The following is a 24,054-nucleotide window of genomic DNA, read 5'->3' as shown; positions in this document are numbered from 1 at the left end:
TTGAATTTTCATTTTCCAGAGTTCATAGTGGTACCTTCTTTATAGTTTTACGTGATTTGTGGCAAAGACAAGACCAGGCTAACAAATTTATTCTACTTTATGCGTGGTGCGACAATCACCGTGGCTGACTGGCCTCCAAATTTTTCTTTATAATTTGGACGCTTCTCAGGAGTTCCTTCACTGCTTGTAATCCAGAATTGGCGATTCTCAGCAGCTTGAAGCTCTTGCATTGCATCAGTTGTTCCTTGGACGACGACCTTTTCTTGTCTCGAGTACAATATTGATTCTCGATTCTCGACTCTCGATTACCGTATCTTGCTCGTGCAAGGTTTCGGCAACGGGACCAGTACTAAGACCATTGCAGAAAAAACTGTTTGGTAGAAGAAGAGTGAAATGGTGGCTTCGGCGCGTTACCTGTCTGATGCTCGGTATATCACTGCCAAACTGCGTAACAGAATGCGCGAAAAACCCCTCCGGTACTTGAAACAAAAGAAAAAAAACCTGAGCGATGAAATTTAGTAACTTATTCATGGTGTTCAGCTTCCGGTTTATTCAGCTTATTGCCAGTTGTAGGCAAAGTTCACGCGCACATTATCGCACTCTAACTGGGTCGATTGTGAGGAAACTCTTATGTCAGTCATTGACTAAAAACCCCCGCGCGTTAAGCTTTTGTGCGACGGACGTCCCTTAGAAATATCAATTGCCCACACTGATCGCCAATTCTACTTGCAAAGTGTTGCTGATTGAGTTGTGTAATGTATTCTAGAGTGTAAATTTAGTACTAGCCTCGCAGACAAGGATGCAATGAGACATTTATTTGCGTAGTTAGGCCTGCTATCCATTGGGCAAGCATCCCTTTTATTTTCTTTCGATGTCCATGCACTAACCTTTGGGTACAGAAACTAGCTGCCTCTCGCTGTACCAAAACTTGATAGTTTTGGCCTTTGGCGCCTTGGTACCCTGCGAGCTTTGGTTCATCGCGTTTTGAAAGATAGAAATTTTGATATTCCCGCGTAAAAGAAGACCGATAAAACGTGTCTTTCATTGACTACAGTGAAACGCCCGGAAATGAAGGATGTTTTGAAAGAAACGGGAAAACAGATAAAAGTAAATATTTGTTTTGATAAGTGAAATTAATGAGAAATAACCATAAACTTGTTTTGTTGTTTTGTGTTTTAAAAGCGGTTTGTCTGGTACCAGATTTGTACAATTACTTTCAATCAAACATGGATCGGGTTTTGTTAATTATGACAGAACGTAATTAAAAAGCATTATGTTGACAGCTAAAAGGCACATGCTTGCCTTAAGCTGCGAGTATCCCGCCATGTTTTAAACAAAGAGCCTCTTACCAAGCCTGCATTCTAATCCGCCACAAATATGTGAGGCACGCGTCTTTCAAAGTCGCCTAGTACTTAAAATCGGGGCTCTGGCCTGTTATGATTCAGTTTCTGTTTCATTTCCCAGTTTAGAATTCTTCTTCTTCCTCTTCTTCTTTTTCTTCTTCTTCTTATTTCTCTTTCTCGGGGATATCAGCTTTTACAGCTACTCTGTAAATCTGAGGGTTTTTTTCAATAATGATGATAATATTTTGACATGAACCTGCTGTGTGAAAAGCGAAGTGTGGCTTTGATTGTCTGGAGAAAAGAGCGGGGGTAATGGTCGACTGAGTCAAGTAAAAAGCCGGGGGTTTAGGGTATTGCATTCATTGGAAGAAAACTTTTTGTACAGACCGTTTCCGAATCTCCCAAAATCACAGTACACTCCGTTTGCCTCCCCAAATTTTGCATCTCTTAAATGATCGATTAAGCGCCGCGGCGCTTATACAAGAGGGGCGCTTTATCGAGAGCGACGCTTATTTCAGCTACAGGTAAAACACTGAGGGGAGTATAGAGAGAATTTTAAAGTGAGGCGCGTACACAATTTGATATAAACAGGAGCCCTGATGGGCTCCTGATTTAAAATATGTACCCCTCGAACTATTCTATGAACCCGGTTTCAAGAGTTTCCCTAATTTAAAACTTTAGAACTCATGAGTTGGTCGAGATCTTATTTCTCAAGCGATATGGTTTTGATATCTATTTTTATTAAAAACTGAATCATTGGATAATGCAATTCTAGAGCTCTGGTTGGCTTAGCCATCATAGTATATGAGCCATTATACCATGCTCTCCAAATGTGGTAACCTTACGCGTTTGCTCAAAATTAAAAACAAGCTGAAAATCGGTTGTTTTTACAAATACAGTCGGGAAGAATTCTCGATATTTTGTGGGCGTTTTTAGTAAAACAATTATTCCACTCGCGCTTGTTGGATATGAGATGATTATAGCCAACTCGGCGCTACACGACTCGTTGGCTAACTACCATCTCATATCCCCGGGGGGGGTACTCGATATATCCCTGGGTGCGGAGGTGCGGCGCGGCCCCTCATACCCTGACCCTGTTTAAGACAAATATCGCTGATTTTCCTACCCTGTTTAAGACAGAATTCCGATTTTTGATACCCTGTTTAAGTCAACGGAAGTCAATATTAGTTAACATTAGAGCTTGTAAAAATTTTGCTGTTTAGCGTCCAAGAAATGATATCCTGTTTAAGACAAAAATTGATAAATCGATACCCTGATTAAGACAAAAAATGATATATTCGATACCCTGTTTAAAACAAAAATCCCGAAAAACATACCCTGGCTGGCCGCACGTCCCCATTAAAAAAATATGTAGGGGTAAACAGTGTCACGGTATCATGGAGGCGTCATAAAAACTTTCTGCTTCAGGTGTTGTTAAATACGACATAATTATAAACGGTTCAGCAAAATATTCGCTCTAATCTTAAGTGTCGTCTTCTTCGAAATATTTAAAATTGCTGGCAGCCTTTCTTTTAAGAAATGTAACAACGATACTCGGGTTTGAAATTTAGAAAAACGCTGCCAGCAATTTTGAATATTTTGAAGAAGACACTGTATGCAAATTTGAATTGCGCCTTAAAGCCTCATGGCTAGTTTTCTGCAAAGTCGTTCAACGGCAGTTTGAGTTGACCGCAAAACGTAACGTTTCCAAATAGGTCTTTCAAGTTTCTCTTGGAGGGGAATGTCTCTTGATTGTGGAACTTGCTGTTTTAAGCGAAACTGTAAATGATCAATTCAAAATAAATCTACGAGAATGTTATAATGAAATATTGAAAAAAAGGTGAACAGTAGACTTTGGTACCGGCAGTATTATGCATATATTTAACAACTATTCCACGAGTGCGTGTTGGATATGAGTTGGCTATAATCATCTCATATCCAACAAGCGCGAGTGGAATAATTGTTTTATTAAAAACGCCAACAAAATATCGAGAATTCTTCCCGGTTATATTTGTAAAAACTAGGAGTAATCGGAGCTTAGGAGAGTGCGTTCGATATGTTTGTTGAGGCGGAAGGGTGGTTGCGATGTAGATAAATATGATTATGGTATATTTTGAACGTAAGGGTTGCGTACTTCGAAACCTCTTTTTAAACTGTGTATCATTTTAAGAACGTTTTCAAAAGATATCGTTTGGTTCGGTGTCAAGTGCTTTTAATTGGAGGAGACATTGGCCGGCGTCGGACGTGTAAATGGAACATTTTGTTTTACTGGTGCGAGTTACAGGGCGCAGTTTCTCAAAGGCCGATTAGTTCTTAACCCGGGATTCTTTTTCTTTCTTCAAAAACATTTCTTCGGATAATTTTCTCTGTTATTTTTAACAGTATCCAATCATCAACTTGTTTACAAAATGAATTACATTGAATTTACTGGTTTAAAAAAAGTCGCATCTGAATTCAAACTTCGCACTAAACCCTATCAAAGCCTCAATGGAACGTTTGTGCGGCTCACGTCAATAACTTTTCCAGTAATTGGTCGAGCGTGTTGATTTCAGTAACTCGAGAGTGGCGCTACTGTGGGCTGATTTATACGTTTTTCCTAATGAATAACTGATAGAGTTAAAGTGTTCGTTAGTCCGGTGCCGAAAATATCACAAGTCATGGTCAAATGGCGCCGCCTAGCTTCACATTTCGGTAGATTTACTTTGTGACAAAACGGCCGCCGAGCTACACAACTCGGTAAATTTACTTTGTGGCATAACGGCCGCCGAACTAAACCCGGTTTGATGCATGCGCCAGTAGTCGCAGACATTTTCCAAAGACAGTGACGAACCATGCTGAAAAATATGAAGGCTTAATCCAAAGTAAAATTTAACAGCAAACTCCTGAAAGATGAGCGCTTTGGACGATTCAGCAATCACGGATCGATGTACGCTTTACGAAGATTCAGCAAACTTTTTAAAAGATTAACGCTTTACGAAGAATATCAGACCTTAGCAAACCTTTGAAAGATGAACGCCGAGGACACAAGAATCACCACATGAGTTAGCGCGTCAAAGTGAGGCAGAACTTAAGCAAGCGCCTCAGAGCGAGGCAAATGTGTGTCGACGACGACGAACGAAAATGCAATCTCAAAAAAACTTCCCTTATTAATTGCACAGGTCACCCAATAATGCACAGAACACCCATTACAAATTAGGGGTTGCCTTCTCGTACCTCGAACGCAACAACCGATTTTCAGCTTGTTTTTAATTTTGAGCAGATGCGTAAGGTTACCACATTTGGAGACCATGGTATAATGGTTCTTAGTAAAATCCAACTAGTGGTCTATTATCAATGCTGCGTTCTGATTGGTTGAGCCACTACTAGGCTATATGTTATAGCCCACTAGTAGCAAAAAGCGCAGGCTTTTTGGTGGCAAAAAAGGATTAAAGTCTAGCTTTAACTAGCTAAAAGTTTTATTTTCTTATGGCCTCTGAGTCAACAGTCCGGGATAGTTATCAAATTTGATAACCCAGACCAAAACAAACCAATAGCCAATCGCTGCACAGATTCAAGTTCACGTGACACGCTATCGAGGAAACAATTTTTAATTCAATATGGCGTCCGGTAGTCTCCTTCGCAGCCGTTATTAGGGTCGTCACTCGTCACGCAACGCTCCTCCCCACTAAGTGGGGAGGAGCGTTGCGTGACGAGTGACGACCCTAATAACGGCTGCGAAGGAGACTAATTATCCACTGGCAAAGAGGTGAATATTTAACAATTAATGAATGAGGCTGAGTATCTTGTGAAGAATCATAGAGATCGAGGAGGGTGTTTTCCGTCGAGGCCGAGGCGGATAACACCCTCCGGGATCTTCATAATTCTTCATGTGATACGAAAGCCAAATTCAGTATTTGTTTTATTATTCATTCAAAATAATTCCCAGTTTAAAAACATAGCTCCTTCGATAGTGCACGTTTAGGGTTGTTCTGCTCCCCAAATATTCTCCAAATAGCAAATGTCGCCCTTCGAGTTGTGTTCGTGCTGTTCTTGCCATGTCTTTAGCTATAATTTCGTCTAGTTCTTACTCTTGAAAAGAGTGAAATGTCCGCCATTTTTGTCTTCACAACCAAAACAACTCAATCTAGTCCCCAGGTCTTCTCGGTTAACGGTGCATTAACCTGCGAGGAAGCTGCACTTTTGACGTCATCGGCTGATTAATCGCAAAATTCTTCTAAATTTGGTCATCAGTAGCTGGTTATGGTGGATTATCCGTGTGCTTTTAGCCAATCAGAATCGGGAAAATATTTTGAATGAATAATAACATCATTATAGACACACTCAGGGATCTTGGTGATTTAAGCAATCTGATTGGTTCGCTATCTCGGACTATTCAACAATACTCACCTCCTAGCGAGCGGATAATGTGTGAGCTCGATGTTTTTCCCATTTTTTTAGAGAGCGATCTTTTTAATGTCGACAAAATCCTAGGACTGACTTTTTTTAAGGCAGGAAAAGACTTCGAAGGATTCAAAACGGCGTTGTACCATTTACTATAGCTGGGTTTTGTGCTCGATGGATTGGTTACAACTCCCGTTTATTCGTGTAGAAAAAGCCGTTTCGTGAACTCAACGTTTCCTAACAAGAAAATTTGGCCCAAAAATCGAAGTTTATTTATGACAAACAAATTTGAAAGGAAATGTTTGCAGAAATTCTACTTTTCAAACAAATAGGAAAAAGAATGCTACAGGAAGATGACGTCTTACCGCAAGCAACTGTGCCGTCATTTTTGTCAGCACTTCATGCGAAGAGCGACACAACAAACCCTTTTGGCTATAAACTTGGCGAGTCAACAGAAAACAACAAAGCTCTACTTTTCTTCTCAGGTAAGGAAACAATTCAAACTTTAAACGGTTCCATTTAAGCCATTACGCTGTTGTTTGCGAAGTGATAAACTTGTAAATTGCCATGTTTGAAAATTCTGCAAAGACTTATTTTTAAACTTTCGAGTGATTTGATCCGTCAATCACATCGTACTTCTTATGGTTTCCTCTCTGATTTTGTTGAGATCACTTCGTGTGTGTATACTAAAACAATTATTCTTTTCAATCTCGGTGAATAGTAGCTTTAGGAATATTTACCTCGATTTCAAAGAATAATTGTTAAATATTCAATGCACATCAAAGAACAAGATGAAGATTATAATCCTGTCTCTAAATAAATGTATGAGGCAGGGGCCTATCAATAGCCTCCTGGAGGAGGAAATCAACTCAGTAGTCATGGTCGTCATGCAGTCCGAAATACGATGTGGGAACCTGCTAATGACAATTTTAAAACTAGGGTCATTCTAGGTCAAACCGCACGTTTAAAAATGTCTTTTATCTCCTTTTCAGACGAACCACTGGTAAACAAGTCAGGCCACGTGGCGGCGTTCCGTATTGAATTCGGACAATAGTCGGCATTATCGTCAATAGTCGGCATTATCGTCACGAAGTATAACGATTCTTCGTGCTATTGTCGAAACGCGATACAGTCACTTACGAACTTCAGGCAATCGTCACGTCAAGAGAACCTTCTTTTATTCGTGTTTTCGTCACAGTTCAGTGGACATTTTATAGCCGTCGTGCGTCACATAACCAGATTAGCGTGGGAGACGTCTGCTGGATTTGTGGCTTATTTTGGTTTCTATTAACATCATTAATTTAAGAAGCGTACTTTTTCAACAAAAACTTGTAAACATGTGGTCAATTTAGGCCCTATTAAAGAGCACGTAGAAAGAAATTAATGCAGCGAAATGATTATAGTGGGTGGGTCATCAACAAATAAAAAAAACTACTAACAATACAGCGTCACATCGATCAGGGAGATCTGTATATTTATGACGCAAGGTATGTTTTGATCAAACTGTTGAAAGCCTAGGCATAAACGTCATTACTTTTAAATCATCTTAATAAACCTCTCTATCTTTTTTAAAGCAAACCAGGAGCCCACATGACAAACTTTTGTCCATTTGGTGTTTTTTTATGCTCTGTAACTGATTGGTTATACATTGAAAGATTCTACTGAGTGTTAAATTCAACTTCACCGCCCACGTTATCAATTTTATTTATACTGTAAAAAATAAAAACATTGTCATGTAAATTTCGATTGGTCATGCAATCTTGTTCCAAATGTTCCTAAAAGAATAATAGTATTTATATCTGAGGTGTGAAAATCTATCAGATACTGCTAAAAACAGACATGTGTGTGGCCAATATAATTTGAGAGGAATTTTGATACAACAAGGATAAGAAATCTTTCTGCAAATAATCCAGCAGCGACCAATATTACACTAAACGAGAATATCGTCAGCAAATAAAAGTGGTCGCTAGAGAATTCTGTTATGATTTGAGTTTAGAGTGTTTTCATGTTCCGGATATCCGTTTGCGCACTGTCGTAGTTTGTTATTCTACCCCGTCTTACGAATATAGTCATCTTTCCACACTTTTGGCTGTAAGAAAACATAATGACAGATACCTTACTTGTAATGGTATTAATCTTCTCCAGTTAAAAGGTCGAGGAGGCTGCATTGATAAATCATAACTTACTTCAGTTTGATTGCCTTATTAATTTCAATTTTTAAGAGCCCGGATGAGATTCTTTTTGAACATCCGTTTAGGTTGCGAAATACAGAAATATTTGGAATGGGAAAAGGTCATGTTTGATTTTTGGCAAATGGTTGTTAGTCACTTTATGAATAAAAAGTTACACATTTTTTATGTATTCATTTTTTGATCGACGAATGAACATCCTAACTGAATTGAGGTTGACTCTGAACAATACACTCCGTTTTTGCTGAGGAAAAAACAGTTGTTCGATACGATCGCGTGATAACATAATCTTGACGTGACCACTTGTAAGTTTACGTCTACACCCATGACAAAAGGTCGTCACGCGAGAATGAAAACGCTTAGTGGCGAGGCACGTAAACACGTCAGAGTTTTGTGCGCATAACTAACATGAACAAAAGGTCAAAAGGAAGATTACCATTTTCTAGTTCTAACTATTATGTACTATGTTTAGAAGCGATGTTCTGAAAATAACTCTTTTGACGTCATCATGCTACCTCCAAAACATAGACGAGCATATAATAGCGGCGGAGAGACGCGTCGCTTCCAAACCAAAACAAAACAACGTAAAGAATACACCAAGAGGACTGAAATAACTAAGACCTAAACAATTTCTGAAATCGAGCGATGGAGAACATCTTGAAATCAGGTAACTAGTGCGTGCGGTTATCTCAAGCGATAGATGCATTTTTTTAACGGAGTTCTGCGAATGCTTGAATTTAAAATCTACACACGAAAAATTGGCTGCTTCGGCGACTTAAATTATAAACACGGACATGAAAACGAAATGTTTAGAAGTAAGCACGCGGGTTAAAGTTTACCAAAATTACAGCGTTATGACCAAAAAATGCGCATTATGATTTTCAAATCAAACAGTATGTTTGTATCAAGATACATGCTCGCTACTGTTCCGCTTTGTGTGGTATTCCAAGTAAGTGACACGAATATATCGCTCTCTTTCAGGCAAGGTCAACCAGCTGGGTGGAGTGTTTGTGAATGGCAAACCGCTTCCAAACTCGGTTCGTCAACAAATTATCGAAATGGCGGAGCGAGGCATTCGTCCGTGTGACATTAGCAGACAACTTAAGGTGTCGCACGGCTGCATCAGCAAACTGCTGTCTAAGTACAATGACACTGGATCGTTTGAGCCTGGTCGAGCGAAGAGAAAAACTTCTAGAGACGTGAGCTCTGAAGTAAAGAACAAGATCGAGGAGTATCGCCGTACAGCACCCGGAATCTTCTCTTGGGAAGTCAAAGAGAAGCTGGTGGCTGATGGATTGTGTACAAAAGAAAATCTACCACCTCTCACTGTCATAAGCAGGATGTTGAGAAGAGCAAGATCAACTGGAAGCGACTGTGATATGGAGGTGGACTGCTCTAAGGAGAACACCCCTAAAACGTTTACTCCCTTCTCTATTGACAACATTCTTAGGGTGGAAAACAAAAATCATCAACCAGCAACTCCAATCAAATGCATCGACTTAGGTAAGCAGCTGACACATGCCATTTTGAAATAATTCTCCCTAATCTTCCGTGAATCAATCAGTTGATATGTTCAGTGAAGAGGTCATGTCAAAAATATCCACCGGGAATAAAGCATTAAACAGAAAAATGTAAAAACCGAAACCCAGAGAATACTAAGGCTACGAGTCTGTCAAAATCTTACATAACAAACACCCACTTTTTTTTCTTATTGCTAGGATCCACTGTCCAAACTGTTTCTGTGCTAAGCGACTTGCCGACTCCAACAAGCAGTAATTGCAATGTAAGCCGACTTTACCAGCGACGGAACAGAACCAAGTTCACACCTGACCAAATAGAAGAGCTGGAGAAAGCCTTTGAGAAAACGCAATACCCAGACGCTCTAACCCGTGAAGAACTGGCGGAGAGGCTTCAAATCAGCGAATCAAAGATTCAGGTGAGGGGCGAAGATTGAATTTTAACAAGATTCGCTGTAGCAAAAGGAATGTTTCTGGAAAGGATGAGGCACAGAAACACAAATACTTCACCTACAGTTGTTAATAATATGTGCTTTTAGAGAAACACAGATACTTGATCTAAAGTTTTTAAAAGTAAGTGCTTATATTATTTTTTTAGGTATGGTTTTCAAATCACCGCTCCAAATCCAAAGCGAAGACAAACCACACCCCAGACGTTCATCCGAAGGTTTCGACATCCACGCCGGTCAAGACCCGTATTTTCTACCCAGTGGCACCTGTAATACGCTATGCTCCGTACGTACCGCGTGTAGTACCCTTCATGTATTACAAGCCTGTTCAGATAGCAACACAATAAAACTGATGACTGCAGAATTAATTAGCGAACCCGCGTACTGATATGTACCGACAAAGTAATCGATTTTGTGCCATACGTTTCGTGCTTTTGTATTGCATTTAGTGCAGAAAAGTTTTGAAGCTAGTTCAGCTTTCGTTTCTAGGTGATCTACCCTTCAAACATTTTCTCGAACCTTGACGCACATATTGAATCTGTAGCAGACCCTCAACAGTAGCTCTTTAGGTTAGCTATAAATATATTTATTATATAATTTTGAAAGAAATTCAATAAAAATAAAAACTGTTTATTGAGTTTGCATTTGTGTTCTGTTATCTTTTCACATATTACAAAGGTTAAAAAAGAACTACTTTACATCTTATATACTTGAGGTATAAATAAGAAGCTTTTTCAGACCAACATGATAACTGAAACAACTTACCACATTTTAGCTAACAAACCCACATTATGAGTCTCTCACATATAAACTTACATTGACTGGTTCTATATCATTAAAAAATATATTTTTCTGCAATTTGCCCGAAAAAAGTTCAAGTCTACTTTTTCAAGAAAATGGCTTTGAATTGTTTTAAAAGGAAATTTACTTTCAACTAGTCAGTTAAGTTATAGTGGATGAGTTAGCTAACACCAAAAAATTAACAATATGATATGCATTCGAGATATCAAAAGTGAGTTATAAGATAAATGAATTCCTTTTCGGCTAATTAGTAATAATTTTTGCCGATCGTCTTGGAATTTTACTTGAGTTGTTTTCATTCTTTACTTCATCGAACGATTTCTTCCTCCAATCAATCACTAGGCGAATGTACTAGCCGCCGAAAACGGTTTATACGTATGTGATACAAAAAGGGCATATAGAGCTCAGACGGTTTTTACTACCTCTATCTAAGTCAGATTACCGAGTCATGTACAAATTCAGTCAGTTAAGTGAGTAGGAAGAAAAGTCAAAACTTGGCTTTAGTCATTACATCCCATCGTTTACCTGTTGTACTGAAATAACATCTGGAATATTTTTTGTTGAAGCGACATGTGATTTTAAACAAATAACACCTAACTGAAACAATTTTGGGGAACTGTAGCAAAAGTGAGATCGGTACAAAACAAACGGTGTCGAATCTCAGCCGTGAAATCATCATTTGTTATAGAAAAGAAACTGGTAATCACATGACAGGCTTTTACTTTTTAACTAGGAGAATATGTGTTAGTGTAAAATTCAACCATAACGTGAATCGCAGATACTTTCAAACAGGAAACTCCTTCTCAATGACAGGAAATCGAGTTTGTAACAACGTAACTATGTTCTTTGTTCTTGAATATAAAAAGTTAAGTTTATTTTCTTACCAACCACATCTCAGTAAATAGAATAGGCAAACTTAGGCTTACCACTTTGATGTACGTCTTCATTATTTTACTAAGGAACAATCTTTCAACAAGTTTCAAGAAGTGGTAAGTTCTGCTCAGTTTGTTCTATACCGGTCCGCCTGCTGATAATTCCAATCAAGTTGGGATAATATTAGAAACTTAACGGGATACTAAGGAATATGCAGGTGGTCACTTGAAGAGAAAACAGTTCAGGCGATCTTATTTGTTTATCACTGACAAAACATTAATTTTAATGTCTACTAATCAGCCAGTATAACATGTCGGGCTACCAGATTGAGGTAAACTGCCAGGCTTGCTTCAAATAACTCTATTCCTTTATCGCGTACTTGCAAAAAGCTTCCGGCGAAAATTGCACGCTATGAGCCGGACTGTACTGAAACGCTTCATCTACTGGCGCATGACACTGCAGGCTGAGCACCTGTTCGCGTTACTGAGCTTATCAACCATAACCAGGTGTGAAGGAAAGACAGTGAGGTGATTATATTCCAGTGAGTTAACTTTCACGTTATTGCCGCTGGGAATTAAATGTGGAGGTGTTCTTCTTGCTGACAGGAAGATGTACTTAGCGTACACAAGACTTTCTTTTTAAGATTTATTGCTCAATACACTTCACACTCCTTTTTTACATTAAATTTTTATCATTCTGTTTTTCACTGAATACAAATTATAACATCCGCTTAGGAAGTTATAAGTAACTGAGTGAATATTAAATTTGCTGAGTTTCGATTATAGTGTTAAAGGTTTTGATAAAATGAAATAAAATTAAAATAAATAAAAAATAAAGGAAAAAGATTCTACTTTTTCTGATATCTTAATCTGAATTATTTTGCAGTGTGGCAAACACCGTTTTGTATTGCTATACTAAATTAGTGAAAATCCTGCCCGTTATAGAATAAGACAAGGTAGAACCGAAACTTACGAGGTAGGTTGGAGTATGTTGATTTAAAAACTAATTCATCAAAATTTAAAATTAGATCGATGAAAAGTTGGTGAAATTACTCAAGTGCGCTTCTGAGCATGTAGGAGAAAACAAACTATAAGGTAAAAGCAAAGGATCGCATTTTCAATTATAAATTACGTTAGCTTTGCTGAATTCCCTCCCAAAGCCTTCACACTGTTCTATAATTTATTTATTTATCCTTATTGCACAATACAGTGTTCGACTTCCTAACCTTCCGGCAGCCTGTGTGTTGTCGCGTGAGTTTACCCTGAAATAATATGCATACGGCATTTGCTAGTCAATGTCATTGGATATTGCCCCCAAGTAGGTTCATCAGACGTCACGCTATTTGAATGCCACGTGAACATCAAATGCCTCAGGAGGGTGAACATGAAACAAGGAAACTCTTACAACAGGTTAACACGTCAATTTAAAATGGAATTGTTGCAGTAATTAACCAACTAGACAACGCATGGCTCTATTTTTAAACTTTAAAAAATAGTTTGGTTGAAATCACTTACCTTGGTACCTTTGTTTTTCTATCATGGACCTTGATCACAAGAAAACAGAATTTTTTTTACGAGCACTAAATCGGCATTTCCGTTTTCTTAGTTGACACTGTATATTTCTTTTCAGCCAAATGAAACTGTGTAATAACGATGATGTAAACAAAGAGTTTCACCCAAGATGAAACCTGTTTGATCTGATTCTCTTTGAAACGTTCGATATGATTCATGGTAGCCGGAAGTTCAATTTCCGTGTTCGATGCAAACACTATCCCACTCCGGCAGTAAATAAGTTTATACGTAACCTAACACAGCTAAGGGTTTTACTTTAAAGCCTTAAAGAGAAAGGACATGTTAGTACGATTGCTGTACGAATCATTTTGTATTTGCCGCTGTTTAAAGTATTCACAAGACAGCAAACGCATTTCCAAGCGGCCATTGTGTTCTTTGTACAGTTTAAAAACAGGTACATTCGTTTAATATCGTATCTGTGTGCTGAACTTCACGCAAAAAATTCACAGAGGACATAAAATCCAAATGTAAACAGACCAGAGAGGCGATTTATTCACGATCACGTATTGCTAGATAAGAATAGTCTCTTGTTATGACGGCTGACGTCAAAAGGACTCCCCGCCCACATTATGCTTCTTATAACTTCCCCGGCATCAGTCACACGCGAGTGAATGTGTGAAAAACACGCCGCATCGTGACCACCTTAACAGTGGTAAAACTTAATTTCGTTTTGGGGAGATTTGAGATACAAGAAATGCAGACAACAGGAATTATGGAATACATGGATACAAGCTCAATTGCAGGCATGCTCTTTTCTTTGTCTTTAACCTGGTTTTTACTTTAATATTTCTCTATCTTTAAATGTTTACGACGAGACCGAAAACATATCGGTTCATAATGCGCTGATCGGTCATAAATTGTAGTTGTAACTCTTCTAACCCATTAGAAGTCGCAAACACGATAATTTATCGACTCGAAAACTGGGTTAAAGACCGATTAAGATGCCACATAATAAGCTGCATTGAACGAGTGAATGCTGAAATGATCTAGTGAATAAAAAAAGTTCAATTTAAAGCCGCACGATCAATTTGGGATACATTCGTCTAGACATAACTATTAGGTTGCCTAAACTTTTATTGCTGGCTGATGTTATCAAAAGTGTTAATTCGAGCGTGGGGCTATAAAAGCATTTTACGAATCTGAACTTTATATGCCTCTCTTCATTTTTCTCATGTCTTAAAAGAAAATACAAAAAAAATAAAACAAAAAAACGTTTTTTAGCCATAGCCGGAATCTATCGTTTCACGACTCAATTGTAAAAAAAAATGTGATTATAAAATATCCATTATAGCTGGTTGAATTTAGCAATATTAGTCACACTTAAAATTTTCCCTTGGCCTTGATCCTGAAGAAAGTTATGCTCAGTTTCATTGACTGATGTACTTGCGTAACAAAAATACAGTCGATATTGTTCGGGGCGCGTTAACTAACAACAGCAGTGCGTTAGTCAGGCTTAATACAGTATGACCGGTACTAAACGGTGCCGAATGAACTCTTTTCATCCCAGGTCATGGAAAATTAAACCAGCTGGGTGGAGTGTTTGTAAATGGCAAACCGCTTCCAAACTCGGTTCGTCAACAAATTATCGAAATGGCGGAGCGAGGCATTCGTCCGTGTGATATCAGCAGACAACTCAAGGTGTCGCACGGCTGCATCAGCAAACTGCTCTCTAAGTATAATGACACTGGATCGTTTGAGCCTGGTCGAGCGCAGAGAAAAACTTCTAGAGACGTGAGCTCTGAAGTAAAGAACAAGATTGAGGAGTATCGCCGTACAGCACCCGGAATCTTCTCTTGGGAAGTCAAAGAGAAGCTGGTGGCTGATGGATTTTGTACAAAGGAAAATCTTCCACCTCTCACTGTCATAAGTAGGATGCTAAGAAGAGCAAGATCAACTGGAAGTGATCTGGAGAGATCTGAAGCAGAGATGAGTGATGTAGAGAGTGAAGGTGATACTTCAAGTACAAACAGCGGAGAAACGGAGAAAGCAAAACCTCTGAGGCCAAAAAGAAGATCATTTTCAATTGCCAACATTCTGTGCATCAATGAGGAGACAAGGACCGTTAGCGAGCGTCCTTCAAGCCCAGTGTTCAATTCTAAAGAGCCTGGTAAGAAGATTATTTGCTTTAGTAAGTTATATTTAAAGTTTACACCTGCCCGCTGTGCCTTCCTCTTTCATCATAGAGATAATTACCTGTTAATATTATGGAATGAATTGAGGCCTTTACGAACTCATAAGCGTTCTTAAGCTTTTTTATTTTTCATATTCTATTCTGAAGCGTAGAAAGCTTATTATTTTAACTCTGGTGAATGAATTCTTCTGACTCGGCTAATACAAATACCACAAAGTATTCAGAGAAACTTGCCGTCTTAACTACCGCCTTCTGTTTTTGAAGGGCTTTAATGTTAAAACATTTCTGAGATATCTTTTAAAGTGGGAAACTCAAGCGGGTGATTGCGAAAAGGCTTAGTCTCACTGATTTATAATGGCGTTTCTCTAACCCTTGAAATTCGTTTGTTTTTAGAGACTCCCCCTGTCCCTTCAGCAACTGAAGTTAGTGCTGCAGACATTGCTTCCATTACGAGTGGAATGCAAAAGCTAAGACACTACCGAAGGCGAAATCGCACCAAATTTACTCAGCATCAGATTAGAGAACTGGAAAAAGCATTTGAGAAAACTCAATACCCGGATGTACTGACACGCGAGGAACTTGGAGAACGATTGGACATAAGCGAATCAAGAATCCAGGTAAGTTTTACTTGCCTGAAAGTATTTTGATGATAGAAACTTATTAGATAAAAAGGAACATAATGTTAAAAGTTTAAATTTAGGATTTTCAGATCGAGTTTCATTATCGACAGCGATCAGTGAATCTGTGTGTACTATGGAGTTTTGACATTTAAAATGACTGAAACCTTTTCTGTCGTCATATATCCAGCAATAATGTGCCCGAATGCCACAGATTAATAACAAAGCATTTTAACTGTCTAGCTGCACCAGAAAGTATGGATACTAGGAAAACCATGACTGGCCGCTGAGCCTAAGGGCTATAATATAGACTGAGTTTATCCTTGATTCCTAGGTCTGGTTTTCAAACCGTCGATCGAAAGGGAAAAGATCAAGCCAAAAACCGGACGAGACCAACAACGAACATTCCAAGACGATAGACTCGGACGAATCAAACAGCCAAAGCCGTATCTTCTACCCAGCTCCATGTACACCTGTTCCTGTGATACGATACGCACCCTACCTTCCAACCTATGCGTATTTGTACTACGGTCCAGGTTATGACAGCAGCTAACCGTTTATTGGACTCAATCATTTTTTACATTATTTTGAATAGTGACCTCAAAATTAGTCAAGTTGTTTAAGAAAATAATACTTAATATGGCAAGTAAGATTTTAAGCTAAGGCCTGAGTAGAAACGCTTTTTGAAAACTTGTTCTGTTCAAATCACCGAGTGGAGCTAAATTGATAGACCCGGGAATGAAGTAATAATCAGCGTGTTTTAAAAAACTAATAGAAAAAATATAGAATGACGAACAATTACTGAACAAAGCATACACTGCAAACTAATAGTTGTTGGCCGAGAGGACAGCAGAAATGCATGTATAGTGTGTAGGCGTTTGTTTGGCCGGCTAGGCTTTACCAGATCAGCAACTCATCTTTAAGAATGTGAAATATGTTGCTTGTCTTCTCAAGGATTCTTTACCGGTTCCCCCACCTCATCGGCAGTGAAGTTCAGGCCAACCACACACCGTACGAAGGTTGAACACCACATGAATTATCAACAAGAAATCAGCTAATATTGTAGTGCTTTGTTCGTAGTTAAGGTCATAGGGTTGTTCTAGTCATGTCACGATTTGTGTCATTCGGTGGCTTTCTGCTCTGTTTCATGCACATTAAACTGTAACCGACTCGTAACTTGTTTTTGTAACTAAACGGTATTATCAAACATAACAATGCTTAGCAATGCTTGTGATAGTTTTGTGAAAATCTAAACAGAATTCCAGTGCACGTGAGTGCAATGTTTTGAATTTGTTTCTTGACATAGTGTTGGGGTTTAAAAGTTGTAAATAAAGTATTTTTGTTCGCAATTGTTTGTTGCTGCTTTATTAATCTAAAATCGATGAATAGAACATGGTTCAGTTGAGGGCTACTTATGTACACGCACAATTAAGAGTACTGGATAAGAGGCCCTATATATAAGGATGGTTGAGTTATCCCTTATCCATATAACTGTAGCAACCGTTACCCGTTCCCAAACTAGGCATTTTTGGTCTCCTCTAAAATAATATTATAAAACTGATATAATCATTATCCCGGATTCCCACAATAATATTCGAAGTAACCGTCAAAAGCCCTTACTCCTGAAATGTTTGGTTAAGTATAACTTAACACTAAACCCCTCAGAGGGGCGGGCTCACGTGACCCAACAGTTTAATGTCAAGCACGCACTGGCAGCTACGTAAATGTTTTTACGATTGACCTGAAATTTTTAATAATTTCTCATCGCGAACTTGCCCGGGGACGATAATAACACAGAAAAAACGATCGCGAGGTGTTAGTCTTTTCATTTTTCAGATACTACAGCTTTTCCAATGCAACGTGGTGGAAATTTTACCAACCAGTATATTATTATACTGGGACATGACCATCGAGAAACTCTTCTTGAGGTAGACTGTTTTTTGGCTGTTCATTTTCTGTTAATTAACTGAACTGCCTCTAAGACTTTCTTTCTAATCACGTTATTAAAAAGTAATATAAACCATATGCTTTCAAACAAATTCTCCGTGATCATCATATCAATGGGAATTTTAAGTGTCGGTAATGGAGTTTGGCTTCAACCCGCGGCGCCCTGTGCTGTGACGTAACGACAATAAAATTATTAATCCGCAAAGAATCTCAAGTACCTTTCTACAATCAAATGCAAATGCTATCGGGCGCCCGGTAGTGCAGCCAGCGGTATGAAGGCTACGTGAGGACAACGGTTGAAGCTGTAAACCTTTTCACTCGAACATTTTATTCGGCAGCGGATCCAGAAGATTCAGGAAGGGGTGGCCGGGACAAGTGCCCACTTGCCAGTTATTATTTTCCTGAGAATTCTATAAAAATAATACTAAATTTCAAATAAAAAGGGTTAGCCACGGCCACCTCTTAATACCCGCTTGTTATTGTCACAATAGCAAGAGAATGTGCAATTCATTTGAATAAATTCCAGTCGATAGTGCTGTTTTTGTTCTATGAGGGCATTTGTTGAAGAATCCCATTTTGCAAATCACCTGAAGTGGTCATTTCCGCCAAGGCGGAAATTACAGCTGTCGTCACGTTCGGTGATCGGTCAAGTTTGTCACGTTCTTAAATGACATCTGTACATGTTCACAATACAGAAAATCACCGGCAGAGATAGTTATCTCAATATCATTCCTTCCTCTCGAATATTGAGGTATTTAATTTTGCTTTTTCAACCCTAGTTGAAGAAGATAGAACGGAATTTGATATTACACTCATAACAGACACAAATTTGACCTTCCTCCATAATTTTAGTCGACTGGGTAAATAGAGAATTTCCCAAGCAAAAACGTTTCATGGACAAAAATAATGATCCATTAATTGATCAGAAGCCGATTGGATATGCGGGAGCTATGCTTCCCGGATATGCTTTGGCTCCTGTCTGAATACAGACGCCAGATGTCTGAACTCCAGCGGCCAGCACAACTCTTGCATGTATTGCGTGATTAGTTTATTGACTTGAAGCGAAGATAGGCTTTCTGTGCATACGTGTAACCTGTACAGTCAACTCTCTCTCAGACGGACACCTTTGGGACCGGTACTAAGTGTCCGTCTTAGAGAGGTGTCCGTCTTATAGAGAGTCAAATAAAGAGAGTAAAGAAAGGCGGGGACCAACTCTAAGTGTCCGTTTTACGGAGGTGTCCGTCTTATAGAGGTGTCCGCTAATAGAGAGTCGACTGTAGTACCTATACAACAGTAGAGCCTTACTTTAGCTTGTCCACACGTGTCATCACAAGCCCATGCGAAAACAGCCGTTTAGCCTCCTCGCTCAGTCTCCGCTAGGGACTTTCTAGCAGCGAGGAGCTAGGAGTGAGAGACTGCTGTTTTCGCAGTGTATCATTAAGACCCAGATAGTCTAATAAGACTGTTAATAAAATATCTGTTTTTATCAGAAAACAAAAACAGACGAGGACCAATTGGACCCTTTAAAGGGCTTATGTGTCACGTGTTACTTTGGTCAGAAGCCGCTTGTTTGCGTGATAAGCAGACCAAAGCAGCTGACAAAAGGGTACGTGCCACAAGGGTCCTGCCGAGCAATTTATACGTCAAAGGTTATTTATAACTAAAAAAAAGATTATAATCTATAAAGATCAACATAATTATAGAATCAACAACTATTTATAGCAAAATCTATTTTAGGCGTGAACCTAAATAGCCATTAATTCGATCCCTCTATTCATGTAAGCAAAGACCAGCGAGGCGTGACAAAACACAAGCACCGAATCTAAAGAAGGATCTAATCAGCTATAAAATTGATAAATAAACAAAAAAGCAAGACCGATTACGACTCAACAGAAAAGGGAAAAAATCGCCCTGCGTTTCTTCATGTATTTATTACTAAATCCACTGCCGGTCGGTTCTGACATTCGATTTCGTGGCCTTACACTGAAGTTAGCGGCTTTCAGTCCTTTCAGGCGGCCTTAATATACGTGCTGGCGCCACTGCGGATTCGTAAAAGTTTTAATTAGGCACGTACTACACTGTAGTAGGACTGTTGTCACGCCGAAGAAAAACCCTCCACTCGGTTGAGTCAGGGTCATGTAACTAATTACTATTTTAGACGGGCATTTTTGACCATTTTTCGTTCTCAGCGCCCTGCCTCAAATATTGGTCTCTTTTCAGTTAAAAAAATAAGTAAGCTCGTCGGGCGCTATTTTGAGCATTCATGTGGTATTTTCCGTTTATTGGAACACTTCTAACACTTTTTGAATATAATAATTACAACCAGACACGGCCAGGCTGCTGACACGACATGCCAACTAAAAATGCGTAAGTTGATGATGTTTATCACCGCTGTTTGTGTTCTTTTTAAGTTCTGTTTCAGGACCAATAAGCAACGATGTCCCAAGAACACTTGAAAAGTAAATCAGCCTACTGTCGAAGTCTTGCAAGGACCACTTGGACAAACAGCAGCAAAGGGAAGCTGGATGTTGATGTAGATCAGGATCAACAATATAGCTTTAAGTTTAATAACTTCAAATGATAAAAGGCAAGTATTAATTTTACCCATTCATTGCTGTCCGAACAAACTTGTCTTATATCTAAACATGCAAAGTAATCGGCCCGTTTTTGTATCTTTATGTTTTAAGGGTTTTTTGAGCCAAACGGTGTCACTAACAGGGTCACGTCGACAAACAACTAGAGCGCGTGGGCACTGTTACGTAACCTCGGAAATGTATGGATATGTGTGGAGAAAACGATTGTTGGAGTTCTGTAACCTAAAACCCATAATATTGCCATAAATCGGCTAAAAATCCACTCAAGAAAGACGAAACATAAAACCAAAGTAAGGTGAACCGCTTTTATTTAAATCTCTTTCATGTCTGTAGGCTTCAGAAATGTCAATCTTTTTTCCCATACAAATCCTTGTTGAAAAAATTTTTTGCTTGCCTACCTCTCCTAGAATTTTCGAACGTCTAAAAAATGGTATAATTGCCCGTTTCTGACGGATTTTTCCCGTAAAAAAAGGGCACCTAGAATTTTTTGGAGCCTTTTTTCTGGCTGAAATTTTCGAAAAGATAAGTTTTGATCCCTATAATTTTCGGATCATTAGACTTTCAGCTAGGAAATCCGAACAGATGAAAAATTTTTAGGGGATAAAAGTATGCCTATATCTACCGTTCAAATACTAAATACATTTAACAATGCTATGTTTAAGTGGTTTTGAACTATATTCTCGCTGGGTGCCCCTGATCCTTGTATTTCAAAGGTTACGCAACAGTGCCAACGCACATTTTCGAGCTCGGATACTACTCGTCTCAATTCGAGTATCGTTCGAAAACCAGAAAAACCGCTGCTTAGGTAACTACATTCGAAACTGTAGTTGATTTTTATGAAGCACTTTGTTGTTGCTTTTCAGTGGCAGATGTCTCTGAAGGGTTCAGGGTGGCAATGTAATATGCCTCCATAATGTAAAGTCCATTTTTGTGTGTCTTTTTAGTAATGGTTTTGGTGTTAGTACATAGAGGGCCTCTTTGAAGGGGTTCCTCCTCGTGGATATCCTCTGATATATCTTGTTGGTAAGAGTTTGTTCCAGTACCATACTTGCCAACCTCACCCTGGTCCCTCAGTGAAGAAGGCGCTCTTATTTCTCCGCGCGACAAATGCGGCATGTAACTTTAGTAGCCCCAAGAGTCTGGTCAGAATACTTTACCGGCCCACCTCCGGAACACTGATCATTTTAATTACAACTCGTATCTCACTAAGTGTGTTTATCAGTGATGTCGACACGAGTGGGCGTATTAAGTGCCACACTAGTCGGCCATTGAACAGCTTGCTCGATCGTATGTGTTGTTGATTTTTTATCGATGTCCTCCCCAATTCTGTTTTTGCATTTCCGTTTCTTTTCTTTGTCGTTTCTAAAGTATTCTCATTCATGTTCGTTGTATTACTAATTGTCATTTCTTTTTTTTCTGGACCTCGTAGTGGAACTTGCTTTGAAAGTGATCCAGGCCTCTTGGCGAAATTTATAAATAATAAATAAATAAATAAATAAATAAATAAATAAATAAATATGACCAGTCATTCTCTATGTTATGCTCGTAACCGTGGGCAGGGGCGCTTTCCAGGTGCTATCACCCGGAGCCAGCTGAGCCCGGTACTTGTATGGGCAGGGGCGACCACTCCCTGAAGTAGTAGTGATATCACTGCTTTATCAGTGACTACCTGCTACCCTTTATTATCATCAATATTGTTATTATTATTAGTATTATTATTATTATTATTATTATTATCACTAATGATGATAATTATTCATATTATTGTTATTTTTGTTGTTGTTTTTACTATCCCCGCTCAAGCCCCCTATATCAAAGACATTTTGTTAATTTCCCTGCCTTCCTGTAGGCTAGATTTCCGCTGCTCTCCCTGGTAGTAGCTAAACTCCGGCTTCGATCTCGTTCCTGGAAAACGATATACTGAAAGGATTTTTGCAAATAAGACACTACAAAACTGCAATAAAAAGATGGGGTAACCATGCTTGTTTTCGCCCTGCGTGCCCGTAATTATACGTAGGAGTTTTTCAGAGTTACGCGAGAATTGGAAACTTGAACAACTTCCAAAACTTCTTATCCTTTAACACAAACTATGAATCTTACTAAACCAAGAGAAAATGAGCGTTCTCTCTTGACTAAACCTAGAGCCAGCCCTTTTGTTTGTCTGGGCTATAATTTTCCAGTAAAGTGACTTCAAATTACTCGATCTTGTATGTAGAGAAATGGACAGTTTTACATAACTGTTAGCCTGTCAAATGAGGCAAATGTAGGCTTAGATAAGTTTGGAACGAAAGTCCTATCCTTTATTGAATGGTCCTAGAACAACTGCACGAAAGTTAATTTGACAAAAACATGGGAACTGCTTTTACGAGGAAGGACTATCAGGACGCCTCCTGAACCACTAGAGATCATAGGGAGGAAAGAGAAACTGAAACTGTTGGGCGTTACATTTGAGCAAGTGCCAGTTAATTGGGACACTCATATTGATTATTTACCTAGTAAGGCTAGCGGTAAGTTGTATATTATAAGAATATGTAAATATTATGGGTACTCTATTGAGAATTTGGACTCACTTCTTCAAAGTTTGATCCTTTCCGTTTCACATATGCTAACTGAGGAGCAAATATTTACGTAGAATTGATAAGCTCTTTGGTAGGAGTTTTGAGTTAGGTTACTGCTTAAAGCAGTACAGTATGGCGAGGGATCACTTCCACCAACACTGCGTTGAGCGACCTTGACCTCCCCATGGAACACGACAGATAAGAACTAGGTCGCATAATTATATTCTAGGTGATGTTCGGACAAGTCGTTTTAAGTCAGTTTTTGTGAATAGATGTCTTTGTAATAGTAACTAATATTTATTTAGTCGTTTTCTTTATGTATTTTTCCCTTTCCTTTATTCATTTTCGTTCCATTTAAATTGTTGCACGTCTGTTTGCACAATGAATGATTAAAAACGACCTTTATTCTTCTTCTTCTTCTTCTTCTTCTTCTTCTTATTATTATTATTATTATTATTATTATTATTATTTCTCGTAATAACCAAAGGTTACGAAGTGTAGGCGACAACTATCGAAGCACAAGTCAACGTTCTTGCTCCATCGCTGTGCTTTGCGTACGTTTCAAGTGACAAATGGTCAAAACGCGCGTGATCATTCCATTCATTCTAAGTGGGAGACCAAACGAAAGCTGGCTACATACATGCGACGCATGCGTAATAACAACCTGGAGATTAGGATTGCGGGCTCCTATTGTCGCCCGCAATTAACATTATCTCATACATTTCTGTGGCTCTAAATGCGGAGTTTCACTTCATTCATATCTAAATAATACAACTTCTACTACCCAGATTTATCATTCTTAAGATGTATAGTTTTCTTTTAACTACGAATAAACCAAGGGAAGCTTCCCTCATTCTCTCCTAGCTTCTCCTGATTATATTTAAGTGGGAGACTGAGTTTTTCAGTAATTTACTGCAGGGTAAAGTAAGGGCAATGAAGGGATATACTATTCACATATCCACGTTAGCAAATGATTTAGGTAACCCCGGGGCAAGTTTTATTCTCCATGTATCAAACGCAGTAGGAGGTATACCGGGAGGATAACAGTTACCAAGTTACAGCTTTCTTTTAAACTTTAAATACA

General features: G+C 38.8%; 2 protein-coding genes across 2 annotated transcripts; both read left to right on the top strand.

The window, feature by feature from the left end:
• Positions 1–8,387: 8,387 nt before the first annotated feature.
• LOC140937247 (paired box protein Pax-3-B-like) lies at positions 8,388–10,516 on the top strand. The gene is made up of 4 exons (XM_073386788.1): positions 8,388–8,579; positions 8,894–9,415; positions 9,631–9,848; positions 10,028–10,516. Exons 1-4 carry the CDS (start codon positions 8,558–8,560, stop codon positions 10,223–10,225), a joined length of 960 nt encoding a protein of 319 aa, XP_073242889.1. The 5' UTR covers positions 8,388–8,557; the 3' UTR covers positions 10,226–10,516.
• A 3,193-nt stretch (positions 10,517–13,709) lies between these two features.
• LOC140936537 (paired box protein Pax-3-like) lies at positions 13,710–17,220 on the top strand. The gene is made up of 4 exons (XM_073386027.1): positions 13,710–13,866; positions 14,631–15,230; positions 15,648–15,871; positions 16,206–17,220. Exons 1-4 carry the CDS (start codon positions 13,818–13,820, stop codon positions 16,422–16,424), a joined length of 1,092 nt encoding a protein of 363 aa, XP_073242128.1. The 5' UTR covers positions 13,710–13,817; the 3' UTR covers positions 16,425–17,220.
• Positions 17,221–24,054: the final 6,834 nt, after the last annotated feature.

The sequence above is a fragment of the Porites lutea genome, chromosome 5 (assembly GCF_958299795.1).
Source record: "Porites lutea chromosome 5, jaPorLute2.1, whole genome shotgun sequence".
NCBI lineage: Eukaryota > Metazoa > Cnidaria > Anthozoa > Scleractinia > Poritidae > Porites > Porites lutea.
The sequence above is the reverse complement of the archived record's forward strand: the minus strand, read 5'-3'. Positions and strand labels throughout refer to the sequence as shown.

Excerpts from the sequence above, each read along its gene's own strand:
- LOC140937247 (XM_073386788.1), top strand. The coding sequence starts at position 8,558 with ATGGAGAACATCTTGAAATCAG. Across the intron at positions 8,580-8,893 it reads GGAGAACATCTTGAAATCAG|GCAAGGTCAACCAGCTGGGT; the intron begins GTAACTAGTGCG and ends GCTCTCTTTCAG. Across the intron at positions 9,416-9,630 it reads AATCAAATGCATCGACTTAG|GATCCACTGTCCAAACTGTT; the intron begins GTAAGCAGCTGA and ends TCTTATTGCTAG.
- LOC140936537 (XM_073386027.1), top strand. The coding sequence starts at position 13,818 with ATGCAGACAACAGGAATTATGGAATACATGGATACAAGCTCAATTGCA. Across the intron at positions 15,231-15,647 it reads GTTCAATTCTAAAGAGCCTG|AGACTCCCCCTGTCCCTTCA; the intron begins GTAAGAAGATTA and ends GTTTGTTTTTAG. Across the intron at positions 15,872-16,205 it reads TAAGCGAATCAAGAATCCAG|GTCTGGTTTTCAAACCGTCG; the intron begins GTAAGTTTTACT and ends CTTGATTCCTAG.